This window comes from Musca domestica, unplaced genomic scaffold (assembly GCF_030504385.1).
Source record: "Musca domestica strain aabys unplaced genomic scaffold, Musca_domestica.polishedcontigs.V.1.1 102, whole genome shotgun sequence".
NCBI classification, from domain to species: Eukaryota; Metazoa; Arthropoda; class Insecta; order Diptera; family Muscidae; genus Musca; species Musca domestica.
The window spans coordinates 1,233,593-1,256,510 of record NW_026712117.1 but is presented as its reverse complement, the minus strand read 5'-3'; the positions used below and the strand labels follow the sequence as shown (position 1 = coordinate 1,256,510).

Below are 22,918 nucleotides of genomic sequence, written 5' to 3'. Positions count from 1 at the left end.
TGAAATATATTGATTAACGGTTTCAAAATAAATTCTAATATTTGCACAAATTCTCGATCAAATGTGAAAAGGGACAATATCGACCCAATTCTTCCAGAACCTCCATTTGTATTTACATTCTGTACATCCCAATATTTCTACTAACAAAAGATCGGATATGAAGAACGGAGAGAACGGACCACACTTGGTGGTACCTTCCCCACGGGTCAAAATTCTGAATAACATGGACGCCCATTATTTAATGGCATACCCTAAAATATCCATCAATACAGGATATAGTATGGAAATGGGATACATCGGTCCTTCTGGTTCCGCTCCCAACATTTTGAATAATCATATATCATATAAAATGTGGAGAGGAGTTGTTTTCAAATTTCACACATCCCAATATTTTTGCCAACATGAGATCTGGTATAAAGAAGGGGTCACTTCCTGTTGTACCTTCATCACAACGGGTAAAAATTTTGTTAACCCATAAACCTCACAAAATGTAAAATAATAATTCTATACTTTTTTAACTTTGCTTATCCCAGTACGTCTGCATATACAAAATCTGATGTAAAGATGGAATGCAGCTCCGTTTGGAAAAATTTACAATGCCTGTCACAAAAATTATAATAGTCACATGCATGAAACCATTATTTACGGTCTTCTTCGGATTTGACAAGTTGGAGTTGACAAACAGTTTGTATGCATTTACACATAACACTTAACCGAACCAAAATTACGGTTCGAGCCGCCTGAAAACCTTAAATCGACAAGTGGTTTGCAGCCCTGGTTTTTTCATCGCATTCACTTTTGTATCGTCCATGGTAAAGTTAAAAAGGTAAAATCATTTCAAATAAGCATTCCAAAATCTGAATTTTCTGTAATTTATCTTGTCAAATTTCACTGCACAGAAAACCTGTTCCCATCTCAGATATGTGTATATACAAAGGATTTATAAATATACATTTTGACAATGAGATGTTGTCTAATGAATACTTTTAAATTGTAAATTGATTGCATGACTTTACCTTTTTAATTCTACCATGGTATCGCCATGCAGAAGAGGCTCTGAATTTTCAAAATCGCATTTATATTCATCAAAATAATTAGTTTTGTCTGAAATGAGTTTAAAGCTTAAAATCTTAAAAAAACACATTTTAAATGTTTGATTTTATTTCAATGTCACCGAAATTTTATCCATGGTTTATCTTTTTGAATATAAATGGTGTGAATAAATATGGTGTGAGATGTACAAAAATATTTCAAATTCTCTCGTGCAGGTCTTTGATAGTAAAAGGCTTTAGATTTATGTCTACCAGTTACATTAAATCCAACATTCAACCACCTGTTTGCTCTTCAAGTCAATTTCTTAGAAAACCGGATAACTATCGTCATTAATATTCCAATAGGATATGCACTTTTAGGTAGAAAGGCATACAAAACTGGTTTCTCACCACAAACCGAAGCCCAGAGTTGTATTTCCAAACAAACACGTGAAAACATAAGATGGCATCTCTAAACCACGAAGTAGCGAGTAGTTCATAGCAGGACGTGAACGAGTAAATGTGTGTGGAAAAAATAAACCCCTGAATACATGAATATGAATCAAAACAGAAAGAAAAATGTTGTGTGTTTTTAGTGTAAATGATTTATTTCGATTTGAAAGTGAAAATTTGTCAATGAAAAACAGCAGAATAATAAAGAAAAATGTAGAGGCGATAAAAACAAAATAAATAAATATTAAATGGAATAGGGGAAACAAAGCTGCATTTACATTTGAGTGGGCTCTGCACTAACACCAACATGAAAAAGGGGCGAAATAATGGAATTATAAAAGAATGATAAAAAATAATTAAGTAAATATACAACAGCAGAGCTCTAAAGCTAGAAAGCAATACTAAATAATTGGTTAAAATAACATGGATATGAAAATCGTATTGTAAATTAAAACGGCGGGATTATATTGAGAAAACAAAGTGGACATTAAAGGAAGATTTTTGGCGGAACTACAAGAAGATAATAATGGGTAAGATTGTTAAGTTAAATACATTAAATTCACCTTTGATTACAAGCATTGGATTCCATGCTTTTTCTCCCAGCCCATGGGGTACAGTCCAACAAATGCACAACACCGTAACCAACCATACCTACATACAAACAAACACATTATAACAATATAAACAGTGCGTGTTTGGCGGTGAGTGTGTGTGTGCATGTGTGTTCATTATGGCCCTATACCTCCTCAACGATAATAATGATGATGACGACGAATAAACTAGCTTTACAACATTGTATTTACATTGTAAACTTTACAACTAATCTCTCTCCCTATGTTTATCAATGTGTTTTCTATTTCATTTTGATTTTGTACAACAGCTAACACTAGCAGTAATAACCTATTGAACGACATTTTGCGGTCGGCAGATAAGCATCCCAATTCAAAAGTATCAAAGCTAATTCGTACCGTGGAAGAGGATCCATCCCAAAAGAATATTGTATTATTATTGATAGAATTATCAGAACATGCCGAATATTCAACAGATTTCAATATTTCTCTAAGATATGTAAGTGTATGAGCGGCGCGCCATACATGTGCACGCCGCCGCCATCCAATGAAATCATCATTCCACCGATTAATATTCATTTTTTTGTGCTTTCTTTCCATCATTTCTTTCTTTTTTTTAGTATTTGGACTTATTTGAAAGACTTGGCATTGATCGTGATCTAATTCTGAATGAAGCCGGTCTCTTATTAGTTAACTCTTCTAAAATATATTCGAAACGTGTTGATTACGTTCAGAGCTTGGTCGAGCGACAAATATTAACATTATCAAATGCTGATCAGGAAATACAACAACAAAAGGAACAGTAAGTTGATTTGTTTGTTTGTGTGTGAACGTTGTTTTTTGTTGTTTTCTTTTTGTATACAATAATATAGTATTATCACCGGCTTTTCTTTGGAATGTATTTTATTATCATTATTTTGTTTATGTTTTTATATTTATGAGGTTTTTTTGTTATAAGAGGACATTACGAGTACTAAGTCATCGAAGAAATTTGGCCAGATGGTTCTGTAGGATGTGAACTCAAAACGACCGGGCAAAGTTTTGATTTTAAGCCGGCTATGGAATGCAACGTGCATCCTAAGTGTTGGTTTCTTTTTTTTATGGTAAATCATCGTATTATGGTATAGTCTAAATGGGCTTTAATATAGGAACGTCTAAGGAGTTTTACCTTAGTGCATCAAAGTTCCACACTCCTACCCCAGAACTTTCTAACCTAGTCTGAAAGTTGAACTAGGCCCCGTTAGGTTCGTCAATGAACGCGAAAAGTTGTAGACAGGAACTGAATCGATCTACCATGCTAAACCAATGCCTTTTTTGACTTTTTAAAAATTAGATAAAAATAAGTGTACAACAGAAATGTAAAGGCCAATATTTAGAAATGTATGGACTTCTCCGAAAAGTAATATATATCATTGTGCTTACAACACTGAAGGTGCAAAAATGTTCACGGTCCAACCCTCTCTTCTCTTACATCAACATACTCATATGTTTTTATACCCTCCACCTTGAAAAGAAGGGTATATTAATATTGTCATTCCGTTTGTAAATCCCTAAATATTCGTCGTAGAACCCATAACATGTATGTACAAATATATACATATTCATGATCAGCATAAAATTCTAAGTCGATTTAAAGAAGTTCGTCTGTCTGTCTGTTGAAATCACGATAAAGCCGACATTATTTGACGTAGAGCTTCAAAATTTGGCAGAACAATTTTTATTGTGTCTAGCATGGTTGGTATTAAAAATGAGATATGTCGGACCACGTTTTTGTATAGCCTCCATGTAACGGTACCTCCCGATTTTTTTGTATTTTGATGATTTTTGCCACATTTTTCAACGGATTTGTCCAAATCTTCGTATTTTATAGGCCATGATGGATTCTAGCTCCGGTGGCGAAGCATTGTATATATAGGTCCACGTTTTTGTATAGGCCCCATGTATCGGTTCCTCCCAATATACGGAATTTTGATGATTTTTTGCCACATTTTTTCACGGATTTGTCTAAAATACTATCTCCGGTGGCGAAACATTTCATGTATGGGTCCACGTTTTTATATAGCCCCCATATAACGGTACCTTCCGATCGGTATTCTGATTATTTTTACCACAATTTTCCATGGATTTGTCTAAAAAATTGTATTTGTAGTTCATAATAGGTTCTAGTTCCAGCGGCAGAACATTGAATATTTAAGTCCACGTTTTCCTACAGCGCACATAAAACTATACCCACTGATATTCCGTATTTTGATAATCCTAATCACATTTACCGACGAAAATGTTTCAAATTTGGTAGATGACAATCCTTGAAGTATAAAATTGTCTATAGAGGTTCCCGTTTTGGTTTGTCCCCCATACAACGTCCTCACCTACTTTATGGGTGAGAAAATGTTTCAAATTTGGTAGATGACAATCCTTGAAGTATAAAATTGTCTATAGAGGTTCCCGTTTTGGTTTGGCCCCCATACAACGTCCTCACCCACTTTATGGCTTTTGAAAAGTTTAACAGCATTATCCAAACTGTCTTACTGGTATTTGTAGTTTAAAGTGGAACACGTTTGAATTTGGATACTTTTATTTACAAATGTCTTTACCCAAAGGTGGAAGGTATTGTGGTGTGGAAAAAGTTTCCTTGTTAACCATTTGTAAATTGATCTGTGGTCAATACTGGTGTTAGGGAATGCAAACGTATTCAAAGTTGTGAAAACATGGCCTTGAGAACTGACTCCTGAATCCATAGTAGTTGAGGTGCAGAAAATGATCTCTTGTTAATCTTTTTTAAATTGATCTACGATCAATACTGGTTTGAGCCAAGGGAATGTATTTAGAGTTGTAAAACCAACGCATTGAGAGCTAACTTTGGTCGACACATCTGTATAGATCTTTTGGTCGAGAAAGAAAAGTTTTACGCAGTTTCTCCCTAACATCTGCACTTAGACGAATGTCTGTTGCCATGGCTAGATCTAGATTGTGCCACCAACTCAGTTTCTTTTTCAACATGGAATTAAAAACCTCTCGGCATTTCTTCGACTGTCCAGCTTAGCCTGCTCAAATATCTTTAGTATAACTTTTTTAATGTCGTTTTGCTTTCACCTGCAAACGTTCCGCAGATTATCATTATTCCCGAAAAAATCCAAAAACATCTATAGAATAAAAATTCGCTATTTTATTTCTTCTTTCAGAAATGAAAAAGAAGCTTCCGAAGAAACCCCTGCCTCACAAGAAAAACCCAAACGTGGTCGTAAACGAGCCCTCGATGCTCCCACTGACCCTTATGAAGTTCAACTGGAACCGAAAAAATTCAAAAAGATGACCGAGGAGAAACGTTTTGCTACACCGAAAACTCCAACAAAAACAAAATCATTACCGCGAAACATTGAAATGGAACAGCAAATACATCCGGCCAGCTGGTTGCATGCAACCATCTATGATTTGGAAAATGAAGAGGAAGTCGACACCAAAAGAAATTACAAATTATTTACATATCACATTGAACATCGTTACAATACGCTGGTGCCCGACATCAATTTCCGTTTGCATTTCAAAGTTAAAGACTATCTGGATGCTCAAGCCGAAGAAGATGCCGATGATGTGGACAGTGCAGAATGTCAGAGGAATCAAGAGTGGCCACCATTATCGGAGGAATATGTACAAAAGTATATCAATTTAGAAAATCGTGTATTGCAATTGGAGTTGGATCCAACGTGGAAGAGTCCCAAAAGAAATGTGGAAACAATGGAAATGCCAATTGGCATGAATGATTTAAATACCAGCAATATCGCCAACGATGTTTCGAGTATCAATGATTCTGGCATGGGTACAAGTATTTTGGAAAGTACGACAAACACAAGTCGATTTGATAACACCACTGCCAGTCATGAAACATCGCTCAACAATACTTCTTTGGGGGATTTGGAGGCTGATAAAACAGTAGATACCACCCAGTTACAGGAGAATGAATCTGGTCTGGGAGAAAGTTTATTGGATCAAACAAATAATTGCAATGAAACTATATCAGATGCAGAAAAAAGCCACAATGAGGAGGCAAATACTTCAGTCGCTGAAGAAAATGAAAATACATTGTCGCAAGATAAGCCTGAAACGGGAGAAGAAGCCACCGCCAACAAAGAGAGTGAAACAGAAAAGGAGAAAGCGAACGATGAAACGGCTACTACTACTGAGGATGATGCCATGGGTACAAATGGTGAAACTACAAATGATGCAGAGGCTACGGAAGAAAAATCTACCACAACTGTTACATTAAGTAATGGCGTCGTTACAGCTGAAGATAAACATGATTGCTCGGAAACAGCGGAAAAGCAATTATCCAATGAAGGCAATCCAGTTGAAAACATCGACAACTCCTTAATTAACCAAGAGGAGGGTGACAAAAATGAAAACCAAGCAGGAACACCAAGTGCGGAAGCAGAGAAAGACACAACCACAAATACGGAAGACAATGTGCAAACTTCTGGTGAGGACTCAGCAAAAGACAAAGAAGGTTTCATTGAATTGGAAGTTCATGTCATGGATGACAACGACAATGGTAAATTGCAAAAATCCATTTTCCTCTCCTTTAAGAATTTTATTTAATTTGTTGAATTATTTTTTCTTTTCTTCAGAACCCTCGGAACGTTTGCAAATACAAATTCCCACCACTGACGATGAAGGTGTACATTTATCCGATGTATACGAAGGAGATTTACATATGCTAACACCCAACTTGCCGGATGCAATGAACAAGGACGTAACCATATATATGGACGATAAGTTACGGCAAGCTCTCGAAATGCCCGACGGTGTAATGGACAATTTTTCTCAAGAAACCTATACAGTGCCTGTGATAGATCAACCGAAAGAGTATCCACTTGTTATGAATATTTTCAAATTACCATCGAAACTTGTGAGAAGAAAAGTTCTCTTTAAACTGGGACCTGATATGGATTTATATTTAAAAGCGGTAAGCAAAGGTTAGAGTCTCTATAGATCAACGGATATCATTAACTATTTGATTTTCTGCTTTTAGCGCTCAATGAAACTATCAAGACCCCCGCCCAACCCTCGAGAATACAAGCTATGCAAAAATCAGTTGCAGGCATTTTCACTTAATAACACAGATATGTCTGGTATTCTAGACACTCCACCGCACAGTCCTGGTCATTACTCCGAGTTTTGTGGCTTTACCGACGATGAACGGGACGACTTTGATGATGAGACTACATGTACAGATTTTTGTGGTTTTACAGAGGATGAGCAACATAAATTGGTAATAAGTCCGCATCGTTTAAGTCGTGATTCTGGTGTGGGTGTTGATGCCTCAATTTTAACTCCAGAAAAAGAAAACCTGGCAACAATTTTTGAAGAAAATCCCGCCCCAGATGTAGATAGTTGTAAATTGAATTTGAAAAGTGCCTTAGAAAAAGAAACTACAGAAGATATACTTAATGAGTTATCGGATAGCATAAGATCGGCCTTGGAGGCTGAAATAGAAAATGAAACAACAGAAAATAATAAGGAATCTGAGAGTGCATCATCGGAGGTAAACGCAGAAAAGCCTGGCGAGGAAACAGAAAAGTCAACAATACCTTTAGAAGAATCGGGGGAAAATAAAAGTACTTCTGCAGAAGGGGAAATATGTGACAACGCCGGGGAGAATTCTACGGAAAACAATCAAGAAGAGTGTGAAACGATATCAAGCAATAAAGATGTGCAATCGTCTGCCGTTGAGGAAACTACAAACATCCCAGACAAACCTAGTGATGGAGAATGTGATAAAACAAATACTGAAGAAAATAAGGAATGTCAAGAAGGAACAACTGAAACAGTTTCAACAGCAAATGAATCGCACGTTCAAGATGAAACTATTCCCGGCGAACAAGAAAATACTTCCTTTGTGGCTGAAGGCAATGATGTAGTAGATTCTGTTGCTCCAGAATTAGAGCAAAGTATGACCGGCGATGAAAGTCAGGAAGATAATGCTTTATTCGATTTGGATTTACAGGGTACAAAAACCAAGGTATGTATTTAATATATATTCTTTTTAACATTCTGTCAGAACAAATGGTGAAAAAACGGTTGTCATTAGAGTGGCATATTACCAAGATAACTGCGTCCTGCTATCATTCGAAGACCTTTCACAAATCAAGTGTCTAAGACGCTGATGCTGTTCTGTTTCCAGAATCTGTGCATGTAGTTTTTTTAAAGATTCCGAAAGAGGAGTCTTTTTACTTACGATTGTTCCTCTGTTCACAATGGCTGAGATAAAATTAAATCAGGGTCAGGTATGTGGGTTTAATGAATTCACGCAATCAAGAATGACTCTCGATTTAATGGCACTTGGCTCGATAGCTTTAACCAATGACCATTTTTATACACTCCACCATAGTATGATGGGTATATTAACCTCGAAATATACATTTTAGACCCATTTTAAGTATTTATATTTTTTATATACATTTTTGTATTTATATTCTTCATCAGCATTAAATTCTATGTCGATTTAGCGATGTTCGTCCGTCTGTGGAAATCACTCTAGCTTCCGAACGAAATGAAGTAAGGTTGATACAATTTTACTCAAATGTATATTATGCCTGGAAGGCTTTTTGGTATTGAAAATGGGCCACGTAGGTCCACGTTTGGGTATAGTCTACATATAACGGTACCTCCCTATTTTCGGTTTTTTGGTGATTTAAGCGACATTATTCACCGGAATTGTTTCAAATTTGGTATTTGAAGTTCGTAATGGATACTATAGCCTAACACAGAAAATTGTCTGTGCAGATCCACGTATTTGTATAGCCCTCATATAACGGTACCTCCCAAAATTCGGGTTTTTATGTTTTTTTTTTTTAATATTATTCAACGGAATTGTTTCAAAATTTGGTATTTGAAGTTCGCAATGGATACTACAGCCTAAGACAGAAAATTGTCTGTGCTGGTCCACACCTTCGTATAGTCGTAATTCGTTCCAAGTGGTGGAGTTCGGCCCGGCCAAACTTACACCTTTTTTACTTGTTTTTATTTAGTTTGTTGCTTCTTCCAAGTGGGGAAGATCTCAACGACATCTGGAGTGCGCTGAATTCTGGGAGATATCATTCCACATATATCAGAAACTCCCTGGTTCACCCTATGGGGTTTGGACTTCCACCTACGACTGGGGTTCACACATATATGGATGATAATCCAACATTTCACACTTGTCCTTAAATTCAATTTTCCAAATTTCAATTTTGTAAATAACACGTAACTTTGAAATATGTAATAAACATGTCCTTTTATCCTTTCCTTTTAGATACAACAATGGCACGAACATCTTCGACCAATTTTGGCCAAATCAAGAGAACGCCATCACTTTGATGTTTTCCAATTGGGTACCGAAATAATTGACACAATACAATCAACCAATTGCGATGTGGCAAAGGAATCCACCTCCCTAAAACCAGAGGCAAGCTTTGAGGACATTATGGATAATAAGGATCGATCATATGTATCACGGTACTTCCTATCAACATTGCTACTGGCTAATCAAAGTAATGTTGATATTATGGTGAAAAATAAATCAAGTGAAAATCCTTCATCATGGTCGGATATTAAATTGAAGCTGTTAAGTACAAAACGTCACACTGTTGCAATAGAAGATAATATTGGCATGATTAGCGCTAGCAATAAACGTAAATCGGAAACACCAGTCGTGGGAGAACAAGGACCACAACAATTAGCGAAAAAGAAAGTCAAGACAAAATCCCGGAAGATCGAATCTGAAGAAGAGGAAGAATTTGATGATCACGATAACGATGAAGATGAACCTTTGGTTAAGCTGAAAACAACGCCGGCAAAACGTCGATCTAGAGAATCTCCAAATAGCCCGCATGAAAAGAAATTCAAAGGACTTACATCGCCGGCGTCAGCAAGAACTGTGGAATCGAGCACACCCCAACAACCATCGAAACCCAAGGAAATGCTAATAATTAGCCAAGAAATCTTATCACCAATCACCACAGAACTACCAACCACCAGCGGGCGAGCTATGGCGCAACATCAAGTAAATTTAAATAATATACGTGTTAAGTTACAGCCCATCGAGAAAATACCCCAGCAGGGAGATGACTTTGATTCGGGTATTTTCTCTTTGGATGAAGTCTCATCCATCTCTGGATGATAATAGAAGAAGCTTAGTTTTTCATTTCTACTTATATGTTTATAATTTATGTTTAATTAGCTTGTAATTTGGCAAAATATTTCGTATGTATGTGTGTGTGGTACAAATAGTTTTAATTTTTCTTATATATAATTTTTATGTCTATGCACAGGCTATTAACGTTTCAAAGAATTATTTGCGATCCAAGTTTTTGCGGACACATGCATTTTATGGGCCACAACTGAAAGGTCCCTTGTGGGTAGTCCGTAAAAACAAGCATTTATTGCAAAACCGTTATGGTCTGTATATCATAAGTTATTATACGTTTAGTTTAAATGTTTTTTTTTTACTTAGATTTTATGCAAAGCAATTCATTTGCCTTCATTATATTGTACAAAACAGGTTTAACGTTTAGTAGTAATTTCTTTCGTCTTAAGTTTTTTTTATTCGATGTTAATTTTAAGTTTTTCAATAGCTCTATAGTTTTTTAATCTATGTGTCGTTATATTTTTTTAATATACACATGTATTAACATTTTTTAATTTGACCCTGTGTGTATGTGCAATGAAATGTATTTTTAAACACGTTGTGACCCCCATTAAAAAGTTTTTAGAAAAGGAAAGAGACCAAAAAATATATGGATGTATAGAAACAATAACAAGGACGCAAAAGCCATAATCGGGCAAGGCCGACCATGTGATGTCTTACTCATCCAAAATTGAGTTTGACAGCTACCCCCAATCGTAGACCTTTCAGTTCATTTTGACCCTCCTAAAAAGTTTTTAGAAAAGGAAAGAGACCAAAACCGATATTGATGTATAGAAAAGAGCAACAATCATGTAGACCTAAGACATTTTGCCTAGAATGATCGGATACCTCAAGATATATCCCCAGATAACTACGTTCTCATACATCACACTAATGTCATATAGGCATGCAAAAGGATTATTTTGGATTTAAATCGAAAATTTGGTGGCATTTACCCTATATTTACACCTCTGTCGTGCAAATGGGAATTCAAAACAATATTCGAAAATATAGATTTCTGTATATATGTTGCTATATCTCCGATATCTTGGTTTGCTTTGGTTTAAGAAATAGCAGATACGTGGGAGATGGCTACTCGGAGATCTATGGTCCATTGAGTTCATCCTAGAACCAAAACGTGGAGAGTGCTAGTCTCAGCGCACTCCTTGCTGCTTGGAATTGAGCTAGAATATTCAATGGCTGGAATTTTTTGTAAATTGGGGTGTGCTCTTGAGAGCCTCGGTTGGCAGTAAGGACGCGGCTCGCTGCACTGTGGTTAATTTTAACATGAGCGTTCTGGATTCAATCGCCAAATGAGAACCCCATAGGTCAGAACAAATAAAACCAAGGTCACGTACATCCTTTGTTCGATTTGTTGTCTAAGCCCACATAAATATCTCGTACCCAGATATTTAGCACACGAGTAAATATTCAGTACAACTCCATTCAGTACTGGCAGCCAAAATGTATCTATATTACGTTTTTGTTAATAGTACAAGTTCAATCTTTGAGAGTTTAATTCCAGACCATCGACAAGGGCCCAACCAGACCGCTGTACTAGGTTACTTTGTATTGGGTTTGAAATAGATGGAAGAAATCTACAACTTATCAGCACCATTACGTCATCGACATATCCGACTGCCTCTATTTGAATTTGGTCGAAACTCACAAGTACTTCATTGATCACCAGAAGCCAAAGCGGAAATGGTAGCAATTTCCCATACGGTGTCGCTCTGCTCACAGTTTTCCTAATGGAACTCTCTCCCAAGCTTGAGGATATACCAGAGGTATAGAGGACATTAGGAATCGACTTCAGCTTACATTGCTAAAAGGTCCCTCTATACCGAGAAGTTGCCAAAGTAAAATTGGAATTTTCCATATTTTTCTCAATGTATCCGAAGACTTTATGTAGGTAGTCTCCACTGACCGACCCTTGAGATAGGCGTTTTGCGATGCATTTAATCGATTTGAATGAATTTCCAGATCCAGCAAATTTGGAAAAAAGCTAATCGGTTTATAGCCTTTAGGTAATGTGTGTCTTAGTTTTGGGAATATAGGTCACCGTAACATCTTCCCAAAGAATGGGTACTAACCTCAACCTAAGACAGGCCTGATATCCGAAACCGACTCAGATGGATGTTACAACATTGCCAGTATAATGCAATCGGGACCAGGAGATTTAAATTGTTGTGGTAGATTTAAAAGAATTTCCAGGTCCAGTAAATTTTTTGAGGTATTCATTAGAAAGGAAGAGTGTCTAATCGGTCTATAGGTAATGTTTGACTTGGTTTCCCACCAGGATCAGGATATTTAAAGTATTGTGGTTGCTTATTATCCTTCCTACAAATCTAATTTTCCGATTTACAACATAGGGAGGATGTTGGTGGTAACTTACTACTAACTGCATGTTTACTACCAGGGAAGTGGATGACTGATAAGAGGTCGAGAGTCTGTAGACAAGAATTAGTCCATTCGCTTTATACCTATGGACTTGTGGTCCTTAGACAGTATATTGCAAAATCTAGCAGCATTATCCACTCCCTCTATAAACTTGTAAAAGCCAATTTAAGATCTTCGTTTAGCCTTCTTCAAACGTTAACAAGGACTCTGGCTAATAAACCTGATATTCATTGAGGCGCCCAAATGTTAACGAAGTTCCGTTAGAATACAGTCGGTACTCAGACTGGAGTACTGATTGGTGGCACAACAACCGGCGTTCTTCTTTATGTGGCGATCAGCCGAAAGGCTTTATTATCAGGCGCACAGAAAATCGCCAATCTGATATTTATTGAGGCGCCCAAATGTCAACAAAGCTCCGTTAGAATACAGTCGGTACCCTGACTGCAACACTGATTGGTCACATAACACCCAGCGTTCCTCTTTATGTGGGGATCAGCAGAGAAGTTAGGCTTTTTTCAGGGGCTCAGAAAAATCACCATGTCAGCCTAAGGATCATTGGCACTCGGGTATTTAAGCCGAAATTATCCCCTCAGTCAGCGGGTCGTCCCCGACTGCCTATTCAATTCGTAACTACCTGTACTACGCGACTGATTACAATAAGCTATGGGACTGCTAATGTTAGACAATCAATTTTGAGCAAACATATAAACATTGATAGCTTAATGTTTGTTATTGCATGACGCTTGTACTGAAGTTACGTTCGAATCGAAGATTAGCATTTCATGTTTCATTTTATATTTGCAGACGATACATGCATACATTTAGTACATACACAGTGGTCTTTACATATAGTTTAAGTTTTATTTTAGTAAGTCTTTTTCTTTGTATGTAGATTATATAATTAGAAATATGTATGTAGTATGTGTGGCAATAATTAATTTGAAATCTATTCTTAATATAATGGTCGGGTGAGATACGAAATTACACTCAAAAACTCTACACATCACAATTACTGTGTCGAAACAAGGACTCAATATCAAAACTGTAAATTACAAAGAAAATGTTTTCTTATGTATTATTATTTCAAAACAGTCAGACTATATTCCATTTTTATTAACAACAATAACAATAGGAATACATCTGACTAGTTTGAAAAAGCCCAACAACTAAACACGCCAATCCTGTTCTATTTTATCTCACAGCAAATTTCGTATCTTATTCTCAGCCATATCCAAAATTTATTAGCATATCTATTAGCAGCTTAATCTAAGTTTCAATTTTTCATTACAGATGTTAGAACAAGATAATATAAAAACCTATCAAGATCATAGAAAAAGCCCAGTTGGGGCATGTGCCTGACATTTGAGATATAACCGGCTAATAACCTGTACAATTATTTATGTAGAGTATAGACAGTATTAAGATGCTTTTAAATTGCAATATTTTGTAAATATAGTTACATAGATATAAGAAACAAATAATGTAAAGGTAAAATAATTAAATAAGTGAACCAAAAACTAAAGGAAGCTATGCTTTCTTTTATATAAGAATATTAAATATATGACCAAGTTTTTTTATTTCGACTTTGCATTTTTTAATTATTTTACCTCTTGCCATTTTTAAATGTACAAAAAAACTGACCCCCTCCTAGTGATAGAATGAAAATTGTAAAATTTACACTTAGAAATAGAATTTTTATACAAATATATATATAGTATGTATTTCTCTTTGTTAAAAGAGTACATAGAAAGAAAAAAACTAAGCAAAAATGCTAACTTTTTAGACAAACTGCAATATTTGATACATGGGCTAATAACTGAAAGCAAAATTCCCTTTAAAGAAGCCTGTATTTTAACAACTTGATTTCGAAGACTCCAAAAACGCATATTCAAATATAACAAAACCCAAGGTTATATTCATTGTAGAAATAAGAAGGTAAAGTCATGCAATCATAAGTTTACAATTTTTTTCAAAATTATTCATTTGTAAAAATTTATATTTATAAATCCATTGTTCATACACAAACCAGAGATGGGAACTTGCTTTGACATGCAGTGAAATTTGACAAGCTAAATTACAGAAAATGCAGAGATGGGAGGGATTAATTAGACTGACTTAAATGCTACAAAAATTCCACGGGTGGTTTTTTGAAGTAAAAAAATTTTAACAAAAATTTACATTTATAACGAGATTGTTCCAATATTCGGGAAAAAACACGCCCGTGGTCCAAACTAGAGAAAAACTTGAAACTAATGACACCATATTTTAAAAACTTGAAAACAAATCACAAAATCTCATTCAGATACCATTTTTTCGAGAATCTTATATAGAAATCACAGTACCACACGCACGTGATGTAAGTTATTTTTTTTTTGTATTGTTCAATTTCGTACAAAAATGTACCTTTACCATGGTACAACTATCACATAAAGAAAAACTTGGTTTCTCGTAGGGATTGTTGGACACAATCCAGAGGAAAAGGTTTCACGCTTCGCCCGAAGGCCTGCTATTTAAAAAGAGTATCAAAGTTTTTGAATACTCATAAGCCTCACAAAATACAAAATAATCATCCTATACCTTTCTCACTTCGCACATCCCAGTACGTCTGCATACACAAAATCTGATGTGAAGAAGGGATGTAACACATGGTGTAGCATTAAGTAATAAGCAGCTCTGTGTGAAAATTTTACAATGTCTGAAAACGAATAGTGGCCTTCACACAGAAATTTCCTTCTAAAAAATTGTAAGAGCCACTTGCTTGAGTTTCGTGGTCTTCTTTTCTTACAAAGAAAACACGTTCTCATATTTTCAAATTTGAAGTTAACATTTTAATTTTGAATTTATATTTATACATAAAATGTCAGTCAAAATCATTTTGACAACGAAATGGGCAATTATGAAAAAATTGTAAACCTTTGATTGCATGACTTTACCTTCATAATTCTACCATGACTACAACATTAAGACAACAAAAATAAAAGTCGACTAATGTGTGTTCACGTTCATCCAAATTTCATATAAGAGTAAACTTTTTAAAACATTGTTTATCATATTTTGATAAATTTTAAACTCCTTCAGATTAATTTGATAATTTTATGCTAAATCTACTTGAATTAATTTTTACTAAATCCATTTTTAATTCCAAGAAATATAGAGTATGAATCAAGGAACTTTTGTTATAAAACACTTCCAAAAAGTTTTACAAACATTTCTATTTATATTTCATAAAAATGACTCTTTTACTTCAAGAATGCTTGCATTGTTCCAGTACCTGCAAGAATCTACTATTTTTGCAATTTTCTTCGATATCACAAAGGGAAAATCGGTTATCGTAGTAAAAACTTTTACATTCTTAAAGTTGTGGAACCGACCAACTATTTGTCTGTTCCACAACAGCAAGAATTATTAGATTCTTGCAGGTTCTGATACAGAGCAAATATCTGTGTATATATGTGTTCGAAATTTAACAGAAAAAAGAAAATACTCTTCGATATCAAAAAATGCAGCTTCATTTGTTTTATGCATCCTCCACTTTAGCCCATGTGTTTCCACTAAAAAAAACATACATTTGGAAAGATTTTATTTGACATTTTTTGTTTTATTTATTTTGAAAGCTAAATTTTTGGTTTATAATTTCTAATTACCAGATAATTTTTTTATGTTTGTTTTTTTTTTCTCATTTTCTTTGAACTTATTTTTGTTTAATTACTTATGGTTTAATTTGTTACATTTCTGTTACATACATATGTCATATTTTGATGTCGATTCAAAAAGAAAGCAGAACAGGAACAGCAAATAGTACAATAAGTTGGTAAAAAAAAATTTCGAAAACTACAGTCATAATTATTAAAAATTAAATGCAACCATGGTACAATAAGGATGTAGAACAGCTTCGTAAAACTACAGAAATTCAGCTCTGAGGCCATACCCGCTTCCTGTCAGAATTATTCAAAAATATATGCAACAAGTTGCAGCTCTGAGGCCATGTCCGCTTCCTGTCAAAATTATTCAAAATTATATGCAACAAGTTGTTTTCAATTATTACACATTTTTAAAATTACGAAAGATGAATGAAGTGCCTGGATTTTCTTTCAAGAGTATGATCCAGAGTGTCCAATCTTTCAATTCCATGGCAAACTGGTTAATATCATCATACGCGCCCCACAATCTACGTTTCTTCCAATCATTGATTTTGAAAATATTTTGTTTTTATTTTTTAAAACAATAAATACATACACAAAACTGGCGCACTCAGAAAAAAATGGAATCAGCTGGTAGCTCTACCATATCTTTTTATTGTACCATGGATGCAACAAGGTCTTATTTATTTTGTATTTTTCCTTATTAATTTTTAAAATGAGAAAAAAATCCAAAGTGTTAATATTCCAATTCCGTGGCAAAACTGGTTAATATTTCAATTGCATTTTAAATTTTTGTATCGACATCAAATATAGACAAAGTTTCTTTCTTTTTTCTTTCTTTCAGTTGAGTTTAATTTATTATTTGTTTTAATAATTTGAGATTTTTTATAGTTTTCGTTTATTTTCCTTTCAATAGTTCTTTTTTTTACTTCAAATACAATAAAAATGGTTTTCAAGAAATGTAATCAGCTGGTAGCACTACCATTGGTCTGCTTCAGAACCGCAAGAATTTAAAAAGGTTTGTTACGATAGTCGCTATTCCCTTTATGATATCGAAAAAATGCAAAAAATCACATTCTTGCAGGTGTTGCATAATTTTTTTTAAATCTTTGCATCGACAACAAATATAGATAAAGTTTCTGTTTTTCTTTCTTTCCGTTGAGTTCAATTTTTTATTTGTTTCAATGATTTGAGTTTTTTTCATATAGTTGTTCTTTATTTTTCTTTCAATTATTCTTTTTTCACCCAAATATAATAAAAGTGGTTTTCAAAAATTCCATCACATTTTACTGTTAACTCGATTTTTTCAATCATTGTCACTTTTGTTTATACACAGCACACTGTAAAAAATAAATAATGTATATATAGATACATAAATTTAGTATATAGAAATAGTTTTGTAAAGAAAATCTCCATTATTTACATTAGTTATTAAAAAATAGCTTTAATATGATAAAAAGAGACAGAAATATTTTTATAAAAAAGTGTTATAAATCATCAAGGACTTTGTTTAAATAAAGAAATTGAAAAAATTATATAAACAATTGGTTTATTTTATTTATTCTGTACTTCCCGTGGGAAATGAAGTTGATATCAACGCCAAAGGCGATGGTTCGGAAACTTTTTTTGCGGTTAAAGAAGAGCGACTCCACGTTAGATAATATATTCGTATATTTCATGTTTCCTAAAATTGATTGCTTGAAGAGTTGAGAGATTAGGACCAACAGCTAAAAACTTTGTATTCAGGGGAATGATGTGAAAGTATTAAAATTAAATATTTTACGAACTATTCTTCTGCATTTTCAATTTGATAATCTCAATTCCAACAATGTATATTTTTGAAATTAAAATAATAATTTTATCCGGTCTTACAAAACTTAAATGTACAAAATGGGTATAATTTGAAAGCTTATGATAAAACCCCCAAAAAGAAGAAAAAGGGCCCAATAAAATTGATACCGAATTATATCTGACACCCAAAATGCTACAATTTTGCTAATACCTTTTCTGAGTCCAGAAAGGTTCTCTTCTGGATATGTTCAACCGGCTACGCGAACTAACGTTTTCTAAATTTAACAGTTGTAGGTATCCGGCCTTCGGCCCCATCATTTGACCACTTGTTGGATATCTTTCAAACGATAGTCGGTGTTGGACAAACCTCAGGGGAGAAAATCTCAAGCCCCGGCCGAAGGCCCTTCTACTTAAAAATGATTAGATAAATATTAGTGGAGAAAATATCAATTTCATCAGCACATGTGGTACCATTTTGGAAAGGCAAGAGTGTAGGCTATAATGTAGCATGTAAATCTTAATACCCCATAAGGAGCCTACTTTCGAGTTTTTAGGGGTTTTTCAAAAACTGCTGGTATAAAAATTCCGATTTTCTTGCATTATTCCGGAACCGGTTCCGGATGTTGCATACAAATTACGAAAAAATGACTTTCCCTTACTTAAGTTACAAAAACTATTGCTTTGCGACTAGGCATTCCCTTAGTTGGTGCCTTTTTCGCAGCCCTTTTGCGTTTCTGGCCAGAAACTGACGGTGACGACACAAACTCATCTAATTCTTGGTATTTCTCAAACAATGTAGAGAAATTCTCTAATCGGAGTGATAGTGAGGAAAAATCTTTTTTCATCGATGTCAATTCCGACTGCAAATCCTTTACAAAATTATAAAAGTCTGCAGAGAGTTTCCTACATTGCACACAACACCAACGAACACCAACATTATTTCTAATTGTGTCTACGACTTTTGCATTAATCCTAGCACATTTTGCATGCAATTGTTACCAACAGGTAACACACAATTCATCCTCTGCAACAATATTACACAATTCAAAAGGGCACGACATTTTTTTAATTATAATTATTTCTTTTTTAATACACAAGTTACAACTATATTTTTCAAGATTAGATCTTTATCTGGATTTTTTTATTTATTTATTTTATGCTTTAATATTACCTACCAATATGTCAATATAAGCAGTTGCGAAGTTGTCTCTCAGCCCATTGTTGGGTATGCTGTGTCTTGGTGAAACAACATGTAATGCAAGTCAAGCTCTTGCATTTTGGGCAAAAAAAGTTAGATATCATCTCACGGTAGCACACAGTCACTTTTCGAATCGCAGTATCTTTGAAAACGTACGGTAAATTATGATTGCACCAGCATATAAACCGTACCAAACTGGGACTTACTTAACTCTAACATGAGGAGGTTTTTTGAAACGGTGTGGAAGTTTTAGTCAAATTATCGATTTTTTGAACCAGGATTTATTATAAGATCCCAAAAATGCCGAAAAACTCTCATAATGTACCATTATGTTATATAAATACCTATCCAACAAGTAGTCACATGAGGGGGTTATTTGAAGCGGTTTAAAAGTTATAGTTATCGATTTTTTGCACCCGGATTTTTTATAAAACCCCAAAAAAGTCGAAAAGTACCCATTATGGGGGTCAACAAAATTGAAACCAAATTATAGCTGACAATCTTACCTTTCCAAAATGTTGCAATTTGTGCTAATACCTTTTTCTTGTCCCAGAGATATGGGTCTTTCCACCCGCATAACCCGATTCTAAACAGTTCAATAAGTCAAATAGTCAAACTATCGATTTTTTGGACCCGGATTTTTTGTAAAACTCCAAAAAGGGCCCGTTATAGGGGTCAGCAATATTGATGCCAAATTATTGCTCCATCCGCTTAACCCGACTCTAACCAGTTCATTAAAACTATGTTTTCAATAAAAAAAGGTAACCGTAACCGTCCTTGGAATTACAAAAGTTTTCTAAATTTGGAACAATATTTTCATAAAAACCCATATCTCTGGAACCGAAAAAAGTATTAGCACAAATTGTAGCATTTTGAAAAGGTAAGAGTGTCGGCTATAATTTGGCAATCATTTTTTGACACCCCCCCTAATGGGCCCTTTTTTGACTTTTTGGGGGTTTTAAAAAAATCCGGGTCCAAAAAATCGTTAATTTGACTATAACGATACCTATATTGTCTATATCGGGTAATTGGATCCGGGTCTAGTCGGGGTCTTGAACCCGGGCTTTTGGATCAGAAATCTGGCGCCCCGTTCCGTCCCCCAAGAAAAAATAGTTTCCCGAAACCGGGGTAAAAATACCTACCTCTGGAAAAAATCTAAAAGTTTTTACTAAACTAGAGTTGTTCCGTTACCTCCTGGATTATAAACATTTATGTCACCTTTTAACGGCATTTATGAATTTCATAACTGTAACACTAAGCATGACTTCCCAAAAATCTACATTATAAAGATCATTTAAGGATTAAACGCGTGGCCATAAGCGGTTTAAAAGTTATAGTACACACATCCAAATTACGTAAACGTACACACATCCAAATTACCAAAATAAATAAAAAAAAAATGGTATGTGAAACACACCATGAAGCCATATTAATATTCATATCTTCAAAAACCACACGCTGCCATCGTACCAAAACTGCATTTTTAGGTTTGGTTTTGTCTTCTATTAATCAATTCGGCAATGGCTGGCAAAGAAACGGTCAGGCCACTCGTGTTGTATTCTTAAGTTGTGACACCACCAAATATTTGAAAACACGACGATAATGCAACAGAGCGAATGCGTAGCTGGTAAATTTGGTAAAACACATATTCACACACACACACAGCCAAGAAAGTCTGTCTCCCCCAATGGTTTTTTCTACTACCTGCTGTCTGCCCTGAACGTCGCCCAATGCAATTTGATCCAAAATATTTTCTTTTGTGGATTATATAAGAGTTGCATAAAATGGTATAAGAAAACATTTTAGTCAACACCTTTGCCACTGGAAAACGAAGCAACGATGAGAAAACAACTTTTAATGGTGGTGATTTTTTCAATTTGCAACATTCGTTTTGGTAGATGAATTAAAGAACAATAATAAATGTTGAATTTAATTTGATTATACATCGATGTATTATGTATGCATTTACACAACTCGTAAAGACATCTTGAATTCTGCATGTGAACGACATCTGTATAGATTTAGTAAACATAGCAGACTATTCTGCATTAATGCATTTTCTGGTAACGTCTTCACTTGTGGAACATAAACAAATTTCATACATGGTTGCATTTTCTATCGTATTGGACTACAATTTGCAGGGTATTATAAGTTTAGGCATTCGTTTGTAACACGTGGAAATGAATCGTGTTTATTGACCGATCTATGTCAAGCGTTTTATGTGTAATTAACACTCAAAATTGCCCATTCAGAGACTGTTTATAACTTTTTGAACGGCAATGCATAGCTATTGAAAATTACAAACAAGAAAGGTTGCTCAACCCATGAGACAATAAGGAGGTAGAACAGCTTCGTAAAACTACAGAAATACAGCTCTCAGACTACGCCCACTTCCTGTCAGAATCATTCAAAATTATATACAAGTTGTTTTCATTTTATTCAAATTTTTAAAATAAGTAAAATAGCGCGAAAAATGAAAGAAATGCATTGATTTTCCTTCAAAAATATGATCCAAACTGTTCAATTTCATGGCTAAACTGGTTAATAGCTTTAATGCGGGAGTGAATCACTGGTTTTGAAAATATTTTGTTTTCATTTTTCAAACCAATAAATATATGTACAAAATTGGCAGAAGTCTGTACTATGGTTGTTTCTGCTTATCGGCAGCATCTGAATATGTAACCTTCCTCGCCGGAAGTGTAGGATTAAATGTATAACAGTTCGTGACTTTGTCTTGCAGACCGTACTGATCATGGTAGAAAAATACAGGTAGATGCATCAACGATTGGGAACATTGATATGTCAAAAATTTTAAATGTTATATCAAATATAAGAAGATTTTTTTACGTTTTCTTATACGACGTCATTCGGAGGTTGTTATAATTGTCGTTTTTCAAAAATTTTATCAATTATATAATTTTTCATTCAACAATTTAAGTTCCAAAATTGGTTTGACAGTTCATTGTCCCAGCAGCTGTGTCGATGCGTCTACCTATATTCTTCTACCATGGTACTGATGGAACCGCGTGTTCTGTGGTTAACGTGCACGAACGTGTTTGATTCCCAAGACAAAGAGAATCGGGACCCAATTATTGTTCTATATGTAAAAAGCTTGCAATATAGATTTTGTATTATGGTTTGTATTTTTTAAAATATTTTTTAAGCTTTTGGCGTATTTACCAAGCGAATCCGTAATTTCACATATCAATTTTGAAAAAGAGGAACATTATAATTTTTGTCCAGTATCTCAGAAAAAAATCCATTAATAAATAGGGGGGGGTTCTAATCAATTTTTGGAAATCTCCACGGTTATTGAATTTTTCTTTGTTTGCCGATGCCAAGATTCAAACTTGCAACAATCGGTTTTGGATTATTTTCAACCAGATAGCAATGCAGAAGGCATACTGCACGTACATATACATACATACATATTCCAAAAATGTATGTGTTGTTCAAAAATACCTTTGACACCTATAATCCCATATATCGAAACGCAAATATAGGGTATCACATATCCTACTACAATATCCAATAACTACTACAATCCACAAAACTACCTGCCCAGTGTTGATATCATTTTAGTTGTATTATTTCGTACTTACATTTGCATGGTGTTGGCCATATTGTGGATTGCATTGCATCGCTGCAGTGTTGTACAATTGAGTAGTTTT

The 22,918-nt window shown here is 34.6% G+C and overlaps 1 protein-coding gene and 1 long non-coding RNA gene across 3 annotated transcripts; one reads left to right on the top strand and one right to left on the bottom strand.

Moving 5' to 3' along the window:
• Positions 1-1,856: 1,856 nt before the first annotated feature.
• On the bottom strand, positions 1,857-21,236 carry LOC131804809 (uncharacterized). The gene is made up of 3 exons (XR_009343299.1): positions 20,952-21,236; positions 2,048-2,135; positions 1,857-1,994 (listed from the first exon to the last, which is right to left on the bottom strand). It is a non-coding gene; the product is annotated as an uncharacterized LOC131804809 (long non-coding RNA).
• LOC101887583 (uncharacterized) lies at positions 1,877-16,537 on the top strand. Of its 2 annotated transcripts, XM_011295215.3 has the most exons (8): positions 1,877-2,014; positions 2,365-2,552; positions 2,674-2,855; positions 5,236-6,599; positions 6,676-7,013; positions 7,080-8,069; positions 9,345-10,094; positions 13,908-16,537. In XM_011295215.3, the coding sequence occupies exons 1-8, from the start codon at positions 2,011-2,013 to the stop codon at positions 13,974-13,976; spliced, it is 3,885 nt and encodes a 1,294-aa protein (XP_011293517.2). In that variant the 5' UTR covers positions 1,877-2,010; the 3' UTR covers positions 13,977-16,537. The 2 variants fall into 2 exon arrangements, with proteins under 2 accessions (XP_011293517.2, XP_005185933.2); XM_005185876.4 differs by having other exon boundaries at positions 9,345-16,537.
• Positions 21,237-22,918: the final 1,682 nt, after the last annotated feature.